This window comes from Gopherus flavomarginatus, chromosome 1 (genome assembly GCF_025201925.1).
Source record: "Gopherus flavomarginatus isolate rGopFla2 chromosome 1, rGopFla2.mat.asm, whole genome shotgun sequence".
NCBI lineage: Eukaryota > Metazoa > Chordata > Testudines > Testudinidae > Gopherus > Gopherus flavomarginatus.
Window position 1 is genome coordinate 7,637,371 of NC_066617.1, and position 17,260 is coordinate 7,654,630.

The following is a 17,260-nucleotide window of genomic DNA, read 5'->3' on the forward strand; positions in this document are numbered from 1 at the left end:
CTTGTGCTGTGAGTGGCATCTACCTATCTATCAGAGAGAGAGCGAGCTAGCTGTGTGGTCCTGGTTTTGTAGACTCAAGCTCCCTCTGGACAGGCCTGGCTCCGGTGTTTTTGCTGCCCCAAGGGGTGGGGGGGAGCCGCTATCAGCACTTCTAACGCCGCTGCTTCATAATTTGGCGGCAGGGCCTTCCCTCCGAGGGGGACTGAGGGACTCGTCACTGAATTGCTACCGAAGAGCCAGATGTACCGCCCCTCTCGTTAGCCACCCCAAGCTCTTGCTGCGCTGGTGCCTGCAGCCAAGTCTGCCTCTGGAGGAAGTGAAAGCGCAACAGCACAAGCTGCTTGGTCTCCTGCATACCCTACGTCAGCAAAGAGACCCTCCCCTATCAATAAGGCCCTTTTGGACCTGGCCAAGGTTCTTTGGCACACTGCAGCGTTGATCCTGCCAACCTGCGAGCTAGCAGATAAGACACATTACAGCCCAGCAACAGATGTGGAATTTCTCTTTTCCCGCCCAGCTCCCTGGGTCAATGTAGTTCACCAGAATGATTTGTGGGGGGGAAAGGGGGGTTATACTCAATTACAGGGAAGAAAGTTGGAGTGCTTTGGTAAAGTTCTAAGCCAACAGCAACGTAGGAGACTTTGAATTGTCTTGTTTTATTAGTGAAACGTTATACAAAGTCATCCTGTACACGACAGCTTTACTTTGTCTGCTTTATTTTAAAAAAATGATTAGTTACAAAACACTTCCTCCCAGTAGATACCTTAAGTATCTTACAAATGTTGCTTGTGTGCTGAAGTTTCCTTTCAAAACGATTAGGTTTTTAGAGTCCCATAAATATGCGTTTTGTTCCAGAATCCTGACATTCTGCTATTTACAAGAGTTCCAGCTAGTGGAAAAGAGAAGTCCCACAAGTCAAACGGTACCATTAGAAAACCAGTGAGAACGTAATGTAGTGTTGAGTCACCAGTCACAGACTTAGTGATCTGGAGTAGTAATCTTGAACACACGGAAAATGTACCAAAATCCTGTCATACCACATGCAGGTTGTGTCTCTTATGTACCATAAACACGCATTTATAAAAAGCACTTGCTAAAATGGACTAACATCTCTAAGCTTCAAGTAAACTTGTTCTTCCCCTACTGTTTCCAAGTGCAGCTGTACTAACTTCAGAAAACAAATAATTTAAAATACTGTATACATGGACATAACTCCCTTCCTATGCAGCTGGAGTGGGGTGCATCTCTTCTACTGCTACTCACTGGCTATCCTCAGATAATTAACATCCTACTAAAAAAGGGAAAACTACTACTTCTGCGCCGAGAACTTTATTCTGTAACAGCAGAACCCCAACAAGTTACCTTTAGCTAAACTATTTTAACAAAAGCTTCATTCTTGGTCACTGGAACCACCTGCGCTGTCCTTGAATTTCATAACCTGCAACACATGAAGTTTCACAAATTGCTTTTAGTAGCTGTTTCAATGGCACTGGCTACCCGCGCTATGCTGTGTGGCAGGCAGGATGTTCTGTACGGTCACATGGGATAGCCACACTGTCAGAACATCCAGGCATCTGGTTAAAGGACTGAAACTACCAGCTGGTGGTACCTCCAGTAGAGTCTCACTAGGGGAAAACATTTTCAGGAAGTCTGCTCAGTTCTCCCCCTGCCCAGCTGTGCGCTAAAAAAAAATGCAAAATTTGCTGCTCTGGTCTGATAGGGGGCAGGGCAGGCTGAGGGAGGGCTCCTGCCAGCAGGGAGCTGGTGAGGGGGGCTCTGGGCAGGGGCTTTGGCCTGGGAGGAAGTGGAGGGTGCTGGGAACCAGAGGTTTGTGGGGTGCCAGATTTTAGATGGGGTTCTGCACCTAGGGACTCTGCTGCCGGCCTGCCTCTGATGCTCCACTCCTGGCCCAGCGCAGGAGTCCCAGCTGCCCGGCCCCGTGTGGCGGGATCCCGGGGTCTGGCTGCCCAGCTCCATGCTACGGTGTCCTGGGATCCCGGTCCGGCTGCCCGCTCAGTGCAGCAGGGTCTGGCTCCCCACTGCCTGGCCCTGCTCTGCAGGATCATGGTCTAGCTCCCCATGGTGGGGTCCCAGGTTCCAGCTGCCTCCCAGGGCTCCCCTTCTGGTCCCCTCTGTGGAGCGTTCCCTGGGGGGCAGGCGCTGGGCACAGGGGACTGTAGGAGGTTGAGGGTGGGGGAGGAGGGCTGTGGGTCTCAACCTATGGCCCACAGCGATAAACTGGTTGAGAACCACTGGTCTGTGCACTAACAACTTGCATGTTAACACAAGGTGCGCACTAAGGGCTTAGCTATGCTGCAGTGTTAGCCTGAGTTGTTACCCCACGCTGCCTCTCGTCCAGCCAGTCTCTGGCTCCGAGTAAATGGTGATTTATACATGAGTGAGTTGGTCTGTCCGAGAGGAGCGGGCCTGGGTTAATGCTCGACTGCTCCCGCCGGAGCAAGTGAGCCAACAGGGACTCAGCTGCTCTGTGCTGCTCCCAGTCACTCTGCAGCTCCAGCGCTCTGCAGCGTGCGCACGCTCAGCAGAGCTACGCTAGCTCCAGGAGTTCATTTGCTAGCACAGCAGTGAAGTTAAGCCCTGCGGCGTTACATGGGCACCAAAATAATCAGGAACGGGAGAGTTAAAGCTAACAAGTGCCTGACTTTTCCTTGCATAGTCTCCGAGTTCTTTCATCAAGACCCCCTTCTGACACCGCTTTTAAACTGGGGGAGGAGTGGGGCGCAGTCAGGTGGACAGTGGCCGCACGACAATTAGGCAGGGAATGCCCTGGTGGCAAGGTAGGAGTGGGGAGCTGGACAGGTGGCGAGGGGAGGAAGAGCTGCAGGAGCAGGAGAGCAGTGGGGTACAGAAGAGGTGGGAGGCCAGGCTTGCATGGCAAAGTGTTGCAGGCCAAAGGGGGGAGGAAGAAGACGAGCTAGCGGAAGTGTTTGCTGACACAACTCCGCTGTACCCGTTTTACTTGTGCGCAGTCCAAGAGACAGCACTGCCCTTCAAAAAGCTCAACTCTCTGACCGAGGGAAGCAGACACTCTGCTGGCCACTGGAAACATGCAGGCTGGGTATGAGGGGTGCTGCCTTTCTGCCTTGCCCTCGAAGCTTTAAAAAACTGCAATGGATTCAGCAGTGAGCACAGGACAAGGCAGGTAAGCGAGCTCGAGCATGTTCCCTTCCGGAGCCCTAGGATTCCGGACCCTGCTGTTCCCTTTTTCAGCTGCTGGAAGGCAGCTACCACTCTAGCAATCCCTGGCTTGGCTGTGGGGCCCTAGCCCTTGATGGAAAGCACTAGTGCAAAAGACAGCAGCACTCGGGAATCCCAGCTCCTGGGTCTTGGACACAACACGCAAAGGATTTAGCTACAAAGGTAACTCCCTCTCCCAAACCACCAGATGGAGCCACTGAGCAGTCAAGCTCCTGCAGTGACTGGGAGGAAAAGAGACAAGGACAAGCTATAATGCCATATCGCCCCCTTGTGGAACAGGCTAGATCTGCCTCCTCTTGAGTAATTCTAATCTCCAGGACTCCACTCTCCCTCCACAGAGCACTGATACATTCCCTCTATTATGGAGAAGCCTGGTACTAGATTTGCTGCATGGGCATTAGCGCACTTTCTGCTAGAGGGATTCACGCTGTAAGCTCTCATTCGCTCTTACCAACAGCTGCTTTGAAATGGGGCAACCACGTTCTGCACAGTTCCAGCGAAGTTACTGACATCAGTGACTAGGATCCCTTTGCTTTCAAAGACCTCTCTGCTGACGCCGGGCTTATCTGCAAATGGCAAAGCAACAGTAAGAAGAATCCCCTTGATGGAATGAAACGGGTCTTTTTGCTTATGGAAAACCTAAAGTAACTCAGCACGGTCAAACTGACCTATCTAACCAGCAGCTATTACGTTCCTCATGTCCCTATAAAAGAAGTAGGTTCATCTCCCTGTGTGAAATGACTGATTTCAATTTTTATTTTCTATTTTGCAAATTTCAGCAGATTAATGAAAGTGCTTTGTAAATATCTGCTGAGCAGCCAATAATAAAATAATCAACGATAAGAAAACACATTAGTGCATTAAATAGCCTTGAAAAATTGACACAAAAAATATACCAAAGCAGGCAGAAAATTCTCTTGTCCTTTACTGTGATGAATGATAACGAAACAATATTTTATCTGCCTGACCAAAAAAAAAAATACTTGCCCTGAGCAAGTGAAATTTTGCAATACAGTAGTGCTGGAATGGGAGTCCTGGATCATATTCCTGCTCTCCCTGTGTGACACTGGTCTATGCATCAGCTTCCCCAGCGCTAAAGAGCAGTTAACATTATCACTTCACAAGGCTACTCTATGCTTTAATTCCTTAAATGCTTGTAAAGCACTGTGAGATTATCCCAGCGGAGGAACTATGCCTGTTCCATGGACCCACCTATTTTCTACCCTCCTCCACTGAAAGACGGCACAACACTTGTGCTTACAAGTAAACACTCAGCTATGTAAAGCTCACAGAGCCTGCGATGAGCCTGAGGGCACGTCAGCAAGGCAGATAAGTATTAGCATTATCACATCGCCATGCTCCTTTGGAAGAAGGGTGAACGGAAGCCCAGAGGTCAGGTGAATCCTTCCAGTAAAAAAGCCAGACAGTAACAATGCTGGGAAGACAACAAGATGTCTGTGCTTCTGGTACCCTACGCTATAGACACATCCCTAGGGTGACCAGATGTCCCTTTTTTATAGGGACAGTCCCGTTTTGGGGGACTTTCTCCTATATAAAAGGCGCCTATTACCCTCCACCCCCATCCCAATTTTTCACAGTTGCTATCTTGTCACCCTACGCATCCCCCTTTATCAGGATAAGAGGACGCTACAGGCGCTTGCCCCATAAGCTTTGAGTTAATTACGGTTCAACTCCCAAAGGAATCTTTTATTTTCACCAATTATAATTCCTGTCAAAATCTGTTTGTCATCAAAAAGGAATGTTTAATAGAATCCATAAGAACATAAGAACGACCCTACTGGGTCAGACCAAAGTTCCGACAGTGGCCAATGCCAGGTGCCCCAGAGGGAGTGAACAGCACATGTGATCATCAAGTGATCCATTCCATTGCTCATTCCCAGCTTCTGGCAAACAGAGGCTAGAGACACCAGAACTATGTGCAACCAGACGTCCCTGTTCTGTTAACTGGCCTCGTGCAGTGTTTCACACCCCCTACCGTGTCTGTCCTTCGTTAGAACATAAACCATTTGAGGGCGGATACGGTCTATCTGACGACTGTAAAGCAGCCAGACAAATGAAGTCCCAATGCCGACTGGGGCTACAAGGTGCTACTGTAAAACAAATCATTAGTGGTGTCCTGAGCTCAGCTCTTACCTGTGAGATACACAGCAAACCTCGCACTGATCTGCTGAACCTGCAAGTTCAACACGCACTTCAGATGCTCGGATTTTGGGCAAGATTTGGAGTCACACTGATGGTAGTGAAGAACTTCCATGGTATTAGCTTCCTGGCACGATTTCAGTATCCAGTTCTTTTTGTGCGCAGTAGAATCCACCCTGTTGGAACAGAAACAAGTTTTACCCTGTGAATCATGGCGTCAGTTTACGTTCAGACAGAATAATCCTTCGTTCTACATATTTGTTCCTTTCCCCTTGACTTTCCTCCCTACGTGTTTGTTTGCTTTTTAACCTGTGCCAATGCAATTACATTAGTAATTGTCACTACAGCTCACCCCCACCCTGCCACCTTGCAAGAAAGTTTGCCAAGGGAGCTCCCAAGGCTGACCACTGCTTAGGTGGTCTCAGGGTGGAGTGTTATTGTCAGCTCAGGTGTCTTGTGACAGGGCCACCCAGAGGATTCAGGGAGCCTGGGGCAAAGCAGGGGAGCTGCAGTGCTTGTACTCACCCAGCAGCGGTCCGGGTCTTCGGCGGCATTTTGGCGGTGGGGGGCCCTGCAGTCGCTCTGCGTCTTTGGCAGCACTGAAGGGCCCCCTGTCGCTGAAATGCCGCCGAAGACCCGGACCACCGCCAGGCCAGGATACACGGGGCATTTCGGTGGCGGGGGTCCCTTCAGTTGTTCCGTGTCTTCGGCAGCACTGAAGGGCCCCCCGCCACCGAAATGCCAGCTGAAGACTTGGACTGCCGCCGGGCCAGGGCTCACGGGGCCCCTGTGGGGCCCAGGGCAAATTCCCCCAAGTGTGTTCCCTGCCCCCCCGCGTCCCTGTCCTGTTACCAGCACCGGAACAGGACTTCAGAAGGGCTGCTTGGGCCTAACTGAAGTAATGGTTCCATCCATGTAGCTAACACCTACAGCTGTTACTCACTGCAGGATCCTAGTCTGGTAGATTCTGAAGAGAGAGTCCATTGAGAGTACGTCCATGCTGCAAATAAAACGCTGCAGCAATGAGCCTCCCACTACCGCACTAAAAATAGCAGCCTAGGTGCTCCCACCAAGGCAAGAGCCCGGGCTCTGAAAGCCACCAGACCCCGAGCGGGAACATCTACATGGCTTTGTTCATCACTGGAGCGCAAGCTGGAGTCTGTAACGCCAGGTGCTCAGACTTGCTGCCACAGCCTTTGGGTTCCTTTGGTATTTTTGCAGTGCAGACTTATTCACAGATGCCCAAAGTTTCTGAGACCCCGGAGGCCGTTCAGAGAGACACACTGTCCGATGACCAATCACATTTCCTGACCTGTGTTCACGCGTTAGTTCGCTGAAGGTGAAAGAATTTTAAAAATAGATTTACTTTTCACCAGTTTTCCTTTCTGTACTTCCCTCTGCTCAGGCAGGGAAAACAGACTGCTCAGTTTTCACCTTTGATTCTAGTAAGTTTCACTTTCTGTCTCACTCACTAGCAGGAAAAAACACAGCAGGGGAATGTTCAAATCCAAACAAACTGTTTTCATTTAAAAAAAACATGGAAGTAATACTATTAAATGGACATTGTAAACTTTAAAAAAGCTTCTGGGTCTTACAAGTAGGGTGACCGTATGTTCTCATTTTATAGGGACAATCCTGATTTTTGGGTTTTTTTCTTATATAGGCTCCTATTACCCTCCACTCCCATCCGATTTTTCACAGTTGCTGGCTGGTCACCGTACTTACAAGTAGCACCTAAAATGACTGACTGATCGAGATATTTTTTCCAGCATGTATAATTTTGTCCATTTGACAGTACTTCCTCAATAGCTGGTTTCACTGTTTTCCTGGCACAGTCAAGTCCCCTCATCATTGTTTGTGTGAGTCTTTCACACAGCAACAGGGGGAAAAATGTTTAAAAAAATACAAAGCCACAAACATTATTCTGGAAACTTAGTGGCTAACATAGGACCACAAAATACTTGGAACTATTTTTTTGAAAATTGACCAATGTCCCTTTAACTTTAGCTTTTGTAAAACTTTGCCTTTACAAAGCTTACATTGAGCCTAATTTGATCTGCCAGCTTAACAACAATACAGTCAAATCCACTTTATCTGAACCTGCTTAAGGGAAATTTGTAAAATTAATAATTTCCTTTTTAATATCAATTGAAAAACCCACAAACCACTCCAAACAGCCCTCAATAAACCAAATGTTGAAATCCTTACACAGCTAACATTCCCAAAGATTTCAGTGGGAGTTTTGCTCAGTAAGGACGTCAGGATCTGGCCAGCAACTCCAGTACAGCATGAGTAGCTTTGTAATTGCCTACACAATATAACTTTGTTTTCAGTGTAGCTGCAGTTTATATGTGCACAGAATGAGGCAGGTGTCTGTGGAAAGACAGTATGTGATCATTTAATTAAAGACTATCACCATACACACAAGCAACCTTAATTCTGGCATTTTCTAACTCTACAGTGCTTGCCTTTGCAAACATAATCTCTTTTACCACCGTTGTGTGTGTGCTTTCACTGACTGAGGCTCTTTTTCACACTCCCCAAGGTTAACAGATTAAAGAAGTGTTTTTGCTGACCTATATCAAATGGTTTTTTGGAGCCTTTACTTGATTTATAGATGGTCTGGATTTAAGATTTTAATTATAAACTTGTGAGAACTGGTTCTTGTCTAACAAAAAATTGCTCATGTAAACAAAAAGGAACATGAGCAGAAATAAAGCCTCTAATCAGTCCAATAAGGGACCAAGACAAAGTTTTAGATGCTTAACTAGCCCTGTCAGTCTGTATTGAAGACTGTGATGTCAGGCTGTATTACTCACACCACTGATAAAAGGCCATGCAGAAGGGCTGGGAGCTAAATGAATCTGGTGGGGCCCAGTCTACAAGGTGCCACGGTGCAGAGTCTGGGGTGTGTGATTTCTAAAGCACTCTAACATGTTAGAATCATAGACTATCAGGGTTAAAAGATCATCTAGTCTAACCCCCTGCTCAAAGCAGGAGCAAGCCTCAAACAGATTTTTACCCCAGTGCCTTAAATGGCCCCCTCAAGGACTGAGCTCACAACCCTGGGTTTAGCAGGCCAATCGTCAAGCCACTGAGCTATATGTTGCACTCAGACTTTGCCATAGACCCTGCTCGTGTGGTCTTAAAGGTACCTAATGTGCATGTTTGCAGTCCTGTTTGAAACAGGGCTACATCACCACAAATGAGATCTCTTGTAGTTTGTGCCAGCAGAGGCTACACAGGGCAGAGTGCTCTAGAAATCACACCCCTGTAGTCCACACTGCAGCACTGTGTAGACAAGCCTTGGGAAACCAGCCAGCCAGTACTGTCATTACTGTAGAATCACAGAATCGTAGGACTGGAAGGGACCTCGAGAGGCCATCTAGTCCAGTCCCCTGCACTCACGGCAGGACTAAGTATTATCTAGACCATCCCTGACAGGTTTGTCTAACCGGCTCTTAATAAATCTCCAATGATGGAGATTCCACAACCTCCCTAGGCAATTTATTCCAGTGCTTAACCACCCTGACAGTTAGGAAGTTTTTCCTAATGTCAAACCTAATCCTCCCTGGCTGCAATTTAATCCCATTGCTTCTTGATCTATCCGCTGAGGTTAACAAGATCAATTTACCTCCCTCCTTCTTGTAACAGTCTTCTCTTCTCCAGAAGAAACAAGCCCAATTTTTCCTTCTAGGTCATGTTTTCTAGACCTTTACTCATTTTTGTTGCTCTTCTCTGGACTTTCTCCACATCTTTCCAGAAATGTGGCACCCAGAACTGGATACTATACACACACACACACCTATAATCTCATAGAGCTGGAAGGGACCCTGAAAGGTCATCGAGTCCAGCCCCCTGCCTTCACTAGCAGGACCAAGTACTGATTTTTGCCCCAGATACCTAAGTGGCCCCCTCAAGGATTGAGCTCACAACCCTGGGTTTAGCAGGCCAATGCTCAAACCACTGAGCTATCCCTCCCCAAACAATACTTCAGTTGAGGCCTAATCAGTGCAGTGTAGAGCAGAAGAATTACTTCTTGTGTCTTGCTTACAACAATCCTGCTAATACATCCCAGAATGACATTTGCTTTTTTGCAACAGTGTTACACTGTTGACTCATATTTAGTTTGCGTCTGACGAAGTGGGTATTCACCCACGAAAGCTCATGCTCCAATACGTCTGTTAGTCTATAAGATGTCACAGGACTCTTTGCCGCTTTTACAGATCTAGACTAACACGGCGACCGCTCTGGTACATATTTAGTTGTGATCCACTATGTCCCCCAGAGCCCTTTCTGCAGTACTGCTTCCTAGGCAGTCATTCCCCATTTTGTATGTGTGCAATTGATTGTTCCTTCCTAAATGGAGTAGTTTGCACTTGTCCTCATTGAATTTCATCCTATTTACTTCAGAGCATTTCTCCAGTTTGTCCAGATCATTCTGAATTTTAATCCTATCCTCCAAAGCACTTGCAACCCCTCCCAGCTTGGTATCATCTGCCAACTTTATAAGTGTACTCTCTGTGCCATTATTTAAATAATTGATGAAAATACTGAACAGAATTGGACCCAGAACTGCTCCCTCCCTCTGAGACCCCACTCGTTATGCTCTTCCAGCTTGACTGTGAACCACGCTCTGGGCACGGTTTTCCAACCAGTTCTGCGCCCATCTTATAGTAGCTAAATGTAGGCTGTATTTCCCTAGTTTGTTTATGAGAAGGTCATGCAAGACAGTATCAAAACCTGTACTAAAGTCAAGATATACTACATCTACCACTTCCCCCGCCCCATCCACAAGGTTTGTTACCCTGTGAAAGAAAGCTGTAAGGTGGTTTGGCACTATTTACTCTTGACAGATCCGTGCTGACTGTTACCTTATGTCTTCTTTTAGTTTTTTACTTTCTTTGTAGTGAAGAAGCCATTTCCACTTTCCATGACTATTCAGCTTTTCCAGTGTTTTAACTATTTCCTTCAGCTGACCTGTGGGAATAAAACATTTCAGTCTGAGAATCAGGTGGTGTCGGCAAACCAGATGTTCAAGTATTACTACATATAGGAGGCACATTATCGTGTTCTTAAAGAGCAAAAAGTCTAGGAGTTTTGTATTATTTTCAGTGAGAGTTCAAGGGGTTATTAGAACAGAGGCATCTTTCATCTCCAACTCGCCAGTGGATCCAGAGAAGGTTGGTATCGGCCAAAAGACGTTACCAACTAACCACTGTCCTTTGGCCTATGTAAAATCAATTAGTGGGAATCTCTGCCTAGTTTCTAGTGTACAGATGTTCACACCACAAAATACTCTCATTCTCATTGGAATGAACTGATAGCACAGCTGTCATAAGAACGGCCATACTGGGTCAGACCAAAGGTCCATCTAGTCCAGTATCCTGTCTTCCAACAGTGGCCAATGGCAGGTGCCCCAGAGGGAATGAACAGAACAGGTGATCATCAAGTGATCCATTCCCTAGGGACATCATCCTTGCCCATCCTGGCTAATAGCCTTTGATTGATCTATCCTCCATGAACTTATCTAGTTCATTTTTGAACCCTGTTATAATCTTGGCCTTCACAACAGCCTCTGCAAAGAGTTCCACAGGTTGACTGTGCATTGTGTGAAGAAATATTTCCTTTTATTTGTTTTAAACCTGCTGCCTATTAGTTTCATTTGGTGACTCCTAGTTCTTGTGTTATGAGAAGGAGTAAATAACACTTCCTTATCTACTTTCTCCACAGCAGTCATGATTTTATAGACCTCTATCCTATCCCCCCTGAGTCGTTTCTTTTCCAAGCTGAAAAGTCGCAGTCCTATTAATCTCTCCTCATACGGAAACTGTTCCATACCCCTAATAATTTTTGTGGCCCTTTTCTGAACCTTTTCCAATTCCAATATATTTTTGAGATGGGGCAACCATATCTGCAGGCAGTATTCAAGATGTGGGTGTACCATTGATTTATATAGAGGCAATATGATATTTTCTGTCTTATTGTCTATCCCTTTCTTAATGCCCGTGAAGGGCCAAGACACTGAACTACCCTCTCCACCCTAGCGATGATCTCGCATTGCCACGGTTAAGGAAAACTTGTGACGGTCCTGGTGCCCATTTTGTGGACAGAGGGACGCCAAACTGATGCCTTTCACAAGCATTAAATTCAATACACAGAAAGAAAAAGCCTCTGGCAAGTTGTCTCTTCCGGGCGAAAATGCTCCATCCTGACTGGCTTTGGAAAGATTGGCATCTGCTACCGACCAGCATCTCTCAACAGGCCCCTGACTATGCCAAGGCCTTCTAGAGCCACGTGCTTCCCTAGATATCCATCATAAACCCGTGCTCTATTTAAGTCACAGTTATTACAGTGCGGTAATGATCATCCTCTTGCAACAAATACCAATGATTTTCATGCATATAAAGGGGGTGGGGGTAATCAGACTCACCTAAAGTTACAGTTTCTAACACTTCATCATCAGAGACCACAAACCCCCCCATGTGAAACAGCTCCTGATAAGTGTGATCAGTTATATCCTCTGGGCTGTCCACTCCAGCAAAGGTTACATTTGGGCAGTGCTTTAATCTCAGCAAGGAAGGGATCTGTTAAAGGCAAAAACATTCTTCATGTACAATATGTAGCTTTTAACTGGTGAGACTTCACACCATGTAACCAGGAACTTCTCTCATTCTTTCTTCTTCCAGGAGACGGTGGGTCCCTGCTGGAGTCTTGAGGATGTTGCCCATTTCCTTCTGTTTTACGCACTCCATCCTCAAGTCTCCGCAGCTCAGCTCAGCCCCTCTGGGCTGTGGATGACTCAGTGGGACTCTGTAGGAGCCTTTCAGGCCTCTCTTTAATAGTCCACTGGTGATCACTGTGAGGGTATGAGGTACTTCTCTCTCACTCCGAGCCACAGGTCTGAACACACCACACTGCTCCCAGCGCACTGGCAGCAAATCAAGGACTATGGGTATGTCTACGCTGCATGCTAAGCCCAGGCTCTGACTCAGGGTTGAGCCCAAGAACTCCTCCTGTCCACAGACACAAGATGCAAAGCAGCTGGACTCAGGTCAGCGAGCACTCGGAACCCGGGTCCAAGGAGCCTGCTAAGAGGATGTGTCAGAGCCCAAGCCCTGCCGCGACTCAGGCCCATGTTCTATCGTCCTGCAGAGTGGACGCAGCCCAAGCCACAGATCTGAGTCAGAAAGTCTGCATAGTGCAGTATGAACAGTAGCTCGGCCGTGAAACCCAGGTCCAGCAATTTTAAACCCAGGTTTACAATGCAGTGTGGAGGGATAAGCATGGGCGTGAGAAGATAGAGTCCACAGACCTGGGTTTAGTGCGCAGCATAGACACGAGACCAGGTAGAGTAATCAAAACTGGGTCACAGGGTACAGTGAGCTCTAGTACGTCTTAAAACATGCAAGTTAAAAAAGACAGAGAAAAGCTGGAGCTGTGAACAGGAAGGGGCTACTTTGATAAATAGTCTCTGGTCACATCTTAGAATTAGCCACTACTGGGATAGGCTAACAGGTAACACTGAGGAAATGCAGGGTTTACAATTACCACGCAGGCCCCAGAGAAGTATTCTAAATGACACTCGGCCCTAGTATAATTATACCATCATTTCAGAAAGTGGCAAGTCCTGTGTCTATTTAGTGCAAAGTGACTTCAATGAAAGCCTCACCTGGGTTTTATACCCTGAGTACAGTACAGTAACTCCTCACTTAATGCTGTAGTTATGTTCCTGAAAAATGCGACTTTAAGCAAAACAATGTTAAGCTAAGCCAATTTCCCCATAGAATTAATGTAAATGTGTGTAGGGGGAGGGTGTTAAGTTCCAGGGAAGTTTTTTTACACTGTGATGATGATTGTGAAGCTTGGCTAAGGAGGAGGAGTCAGAGAGTGGGATATTTCCAGGGAATGCCTTACTGCTAAATGATGAACTAGCAATTGGCTGAGCCCTAAAGGGCTAACTCTCACACTCTACTGTACAAGGCAGCAGGAAAGGAGGGAGGGCAGATAGAGACAGAGACACACACCCTGTGTGTGTGTGAAAGAGAGAGAGATGCGCATTTCCCCTTTAAGTATGAAGAGTGGGGTCAGAAGAACAGTGCCTTGTTAATTAGTTCAGCAAGCTGAGACCTGAGGGTAGCTGCAGCTGCCTGGAAGGTGCCTGTCGTGTGTCCCCCCTGCTTTATGGAAGATGGCGTAAGCGGGGTGCAGGAGCAGGGGGGAGGGGGACACCCTGACTTTAGCCCCTCTCCCCCCCCCCCAGCAAGCAGGAGTCTCAGGGAGCAGCTCCAAGGCAGAGGGCAGGAGCAGCACATGGCAGTGGGGGGAGGGACAGCTGCAATTGCTAGCCTGCTGGGCAGCTCCCGCACAGGGAACTTAGGGGAGTGGGGAGCTCTTGGTCCACCCTGGTTCCAACCACCCACCAGCTAGCTCCAACGGGCTGCTCTTCCTGCAAGCAGTGAACAAAGCAGGCGGCTGCCAAAGCATGTTAGAAGGGAGCGTTGCACAACTTTAAACAAGCATGTTCCCTAACTGATCATCAATGTAACAACGAAACAACATTAACCGTGGCGCCTTTAAGTGAGGAGTTACTGTACGTAGACTCTGCAGCGAGTGGTGCTGCTGGAATGTGGATGGGATCTTAACAGGGGCCTATGAGCCAGGAATTCCTGTGTTCTAACTCTGGCTCAAACTAGTTTACTGTGCCGACTTGGAGAAGCTAAACCAGACAACCCAGACTGATGCCTTCCCGGGTTTGTACTGACTTCTGAGGTCGCTAGCTATTCTGTGATCTAAAGTGGAGCAACGGCAGTGAAAGAAATGGGCCCTCTGTTCTTCTTTTTTTTACAACTCCTTAGCCCCGTACCTTGCGTAAGTATTAGGTTAGCTTTAAACTGCGACATCTTTAGGACATCACCAATAGGTATGCAGATATGAGCAATTAAAAATAAAACTCTGGATAGGTGCAAAATTAGAAACCTGTTTAAAAACGGACTGTCGTATTTAGAAATGGTGTTTCCAGTTTTGGCACAAGAAAGGTACTTCTGAACCTACTTTATGAATATGCAAAGATATGTCCTCATTTCTAATAATGACAATCAGTCTGTCTGTCTCCAGCTGTTGTGTTTTACAGAAATCCAGAGGTTCAATTTCAGTGTGGCCACTTTTCTTCAATAAGCTCTGAAACACAAATAAATTATTGCAATAAAGTAAGAATGTTTGTATGGCCAACATATTTACACCTTACCAAAAATAGGCCATTTAATATGATTTCCAGTTGAGTACGAAAGCGATGATTTATCGGCAAATAACCTGGATATTGAGACTCTGGATATGCTAAAGCCCAGCATGAAAAATAAATCTTGTTTTGTTTAGTTACTATTAGATGGGATTTCTTCCCAATTCTGCAAACAAATGTATATAAAGTTTGAACTTATATAGTCCAGGCTTGTTTGATGAGAGTACCAGTCAGGACTGGAAAGAGCTATTTTATCAATATGCCTGAGGCAGGGGTTCTCAAACTGGGGGTCAGGATCCCTCAGGGGGTCGCAAGGTTATTATATGGGGTGTTGCGAGCTGTCTGCCTCCACCTCAAACCCCGCTTTGCCTCCAGCATTTATAATGGTGCTAAATATTTTTAAAAGTGTTTTTAATTTCTAAGGGGGAGATCACACTCAGAGGCTTGCTACGTGAAAGGGTCACCAGTACAGAAGTTTGAGAACCACTGGCCAAAGGTGTATTTCTGTTATTGATTATTTTGTTTTTAAAATAATCTAATTATCTGAATAGTCAACTTACTCTAAATATCAACACAAAACTTTAAAAATAAATTGACCACTTACTCAAACACCACACAGGCAAAGAAAGAATAAGAAAAAATGGCAAGCATTTTGCAGTGGACTCTCCCTGTGCCAACCAGTTTGCAGTGAAGAGAGATTCAGAACGGCCAGCACCTATATCATCTCAATTCATCAGCACAGCAAAATCGATTTTCGTACTCTAATATACTCTTGGTTAGATAAACATCTCGATCTGTATCTTACATGAGCTCTCAGGGAAGTACGCTGCAGCCACAATGCAGAGAGTAGATGACCCAGTACTGAGAAAGCAAACTAGCTGATTTAATTTTACATTTTTTAAAGTTTCCGTTATAGACAAACTCCACCGCAGAATTAAGTTGCTGACGTTAAAAAAAAAATGCACCCAGTCAATCACCCACATAGAGAAGCATGAGTAAGCAGATGGGCTTTCCACCACGCCCTGGAAATCAGCCTGGGGTTCTGTCAGACTAAGGCCGTGTCTACTAGAGTTGGCTGGAAAACAGATATACCTTCCTGCGTAAAATATTGCATGTTTGACATGTTTCTTTTGTCCCAGTGTGGGACAAAAGGCCAAAAATGAAACATTTTTCAGGGGAAGGGTTTTCAGGAAATATGCTCTTTCAGGAGCACTGAAACAGAATGTTTTGGCTTCCTGGCTGCCCACCTGTAAGACACTTGTCAACTACACCTGTGAAATTCGCAACAGCCTTCCAGCCTGCCTGCTGGAGAGGGAGAGAGTCTCAAAGTGAACCGCCTGGCAGCCCTCCAGGAAAGCCTTTGTCAATTTCACGGGTAGAAAGTGCACTTGACCAAAGCCTTGCTGTCAGGCAGTTGGGGAGCCCTTCTTTTGATTTTCCCAATGGAAAAAAGTCTCCTTTTTCCACCTGAAAAACTGAAATTTTCTTGTGGAAAATTTTGGTTTTGTGAAAAAGCCCTTTTTTTTTTTTGGTCAGAAAAGGCACAACTGGGAGCACAGAGAAGGCACTGGCACACACCATTGGTTTTGCCACCTGTTTTCTACACCAGTTCAGAGCTGGCCTAGACAACGACAGTGGTAAAGATGCCAGTGACTGTCTACACTAGCTCTGCAACGTTGCTACTTCCAATGCAGCTGAAACGGAGAGATTTCCCCCCAAAACTCTAGTATAGATATAGTCTAATTGGGGAAACAAATTCTAGTGTCAAAGACCCCCCACTGAAAACCACTTTACAGTAGCACACAGACGTTCAAAACACTCGGACTCGCGGCTAAACTCAGCTATCACAGTCAGGCACAGTGAGTGTATGGGGAGACTTTGGCAAACCAGTAAAGTGCCTGAAACCACCATGGCTTATTGTTAAAAGCGACCTAGTCAGCAAGCTGTAAATTGGCCATTCAGCAATCTCAGCTTGACCGAGGCAGGAGGAGGGGCAGTTTTGGGGTGCCTCAGAAAGGGCAGCTTGACCCCGCGTCCTTCCTGATAAGAATTGTGTTGAAGTTGCTGATACATGCATTTTAAAAGAGCAGGATGTACCCCAGGAATGTCTATTGGGGTCTCAAGGCTGCAAACTCTGGAAAAACCCACACCTGGTTAATCAATAATCAGAGGGAGCCTCTTGCTTGATCATTGGAACTGCTTACATTACAAGTTTTCTTTAAGGGACATGTCAGTCTATTACTAAGGTATAAAGAAGGGAAAAGGTTTGAGATAGTGGGACTCTTTTTGGACTCTCCCTCTGCATACATCTTGTGGTCCCCACCGGCAGACAGAAGATTTGGCTACTGGAAGCCTGCCGCTGTGTCACTTGAGAGCCACATTCAGCTTTGGTAATTATCAAAGGTTGGGGGTGTTTTATTAACCTGTTGCGGACATGTGTAAGTGCTTGAGACTAAGTGAAGTTTAGCTTTAAGTGAAAGCACTCTTGTGTTGTCCTGTTTGTGCCAGCCATCTTTCGGTCGGATGGCTGTGTCTCCCCTGATTTATTTCCTGACACCACCTAGCACAGAGTAAAAGTTACCAAGAGCTTTGGGTTGAAAGAACCCTGGGTAACATGAGAGAGGCCGGTTTCTCAGGTTAAAC

The 17,260-nt window shown here is 46.5% G+C and overlaps 1 protein-coding gene across 2 annotated transcripts in view; it reads right to left on the reverse strand.

Moving 5' to 3' along the window:
- Window positions 1-637: 637 nt before the first annotated feature.
- Window positions 638-17,260, reverse strand: part of TASOR2 (transcription activation suppressor family member 2) — a 72,198-nt gene continuing 55,575 nt past the window's right edge. For both annotated transcript variants that reach the window (XM_050936767.1, XM_050936768.1), the window contains 6 exons: window positions 14,434-14,559; window positions 11,813-11,966; window positions 10,254-10,359; window positions 5,374-5,555; window positions 3,671-3,785; window positions 638-1,438 (listed from right to left, as the gene is read on the reverse strand). In XM_050936767.1, coding sequence (XP_050792724.1) covers window positions 1,432-1,438; window positions 3,671-3,785; window positions 5,374-5,555; window positions 10,254-10,359; window positions 11,813-11,966; window positions 14,434-14,559 — 690 coding nt within the window. In that variant the 3' untranslated portion in view covers window positions 638-1,431. The remainder of the gene's footprint in view (window positions 1,439-3,670; window positions 3,786-5,373; window positions 5,556-10,253; window positions 10,360-11,812; window positions 11,967-14,433; window positions 14,560-17,260) is intronic.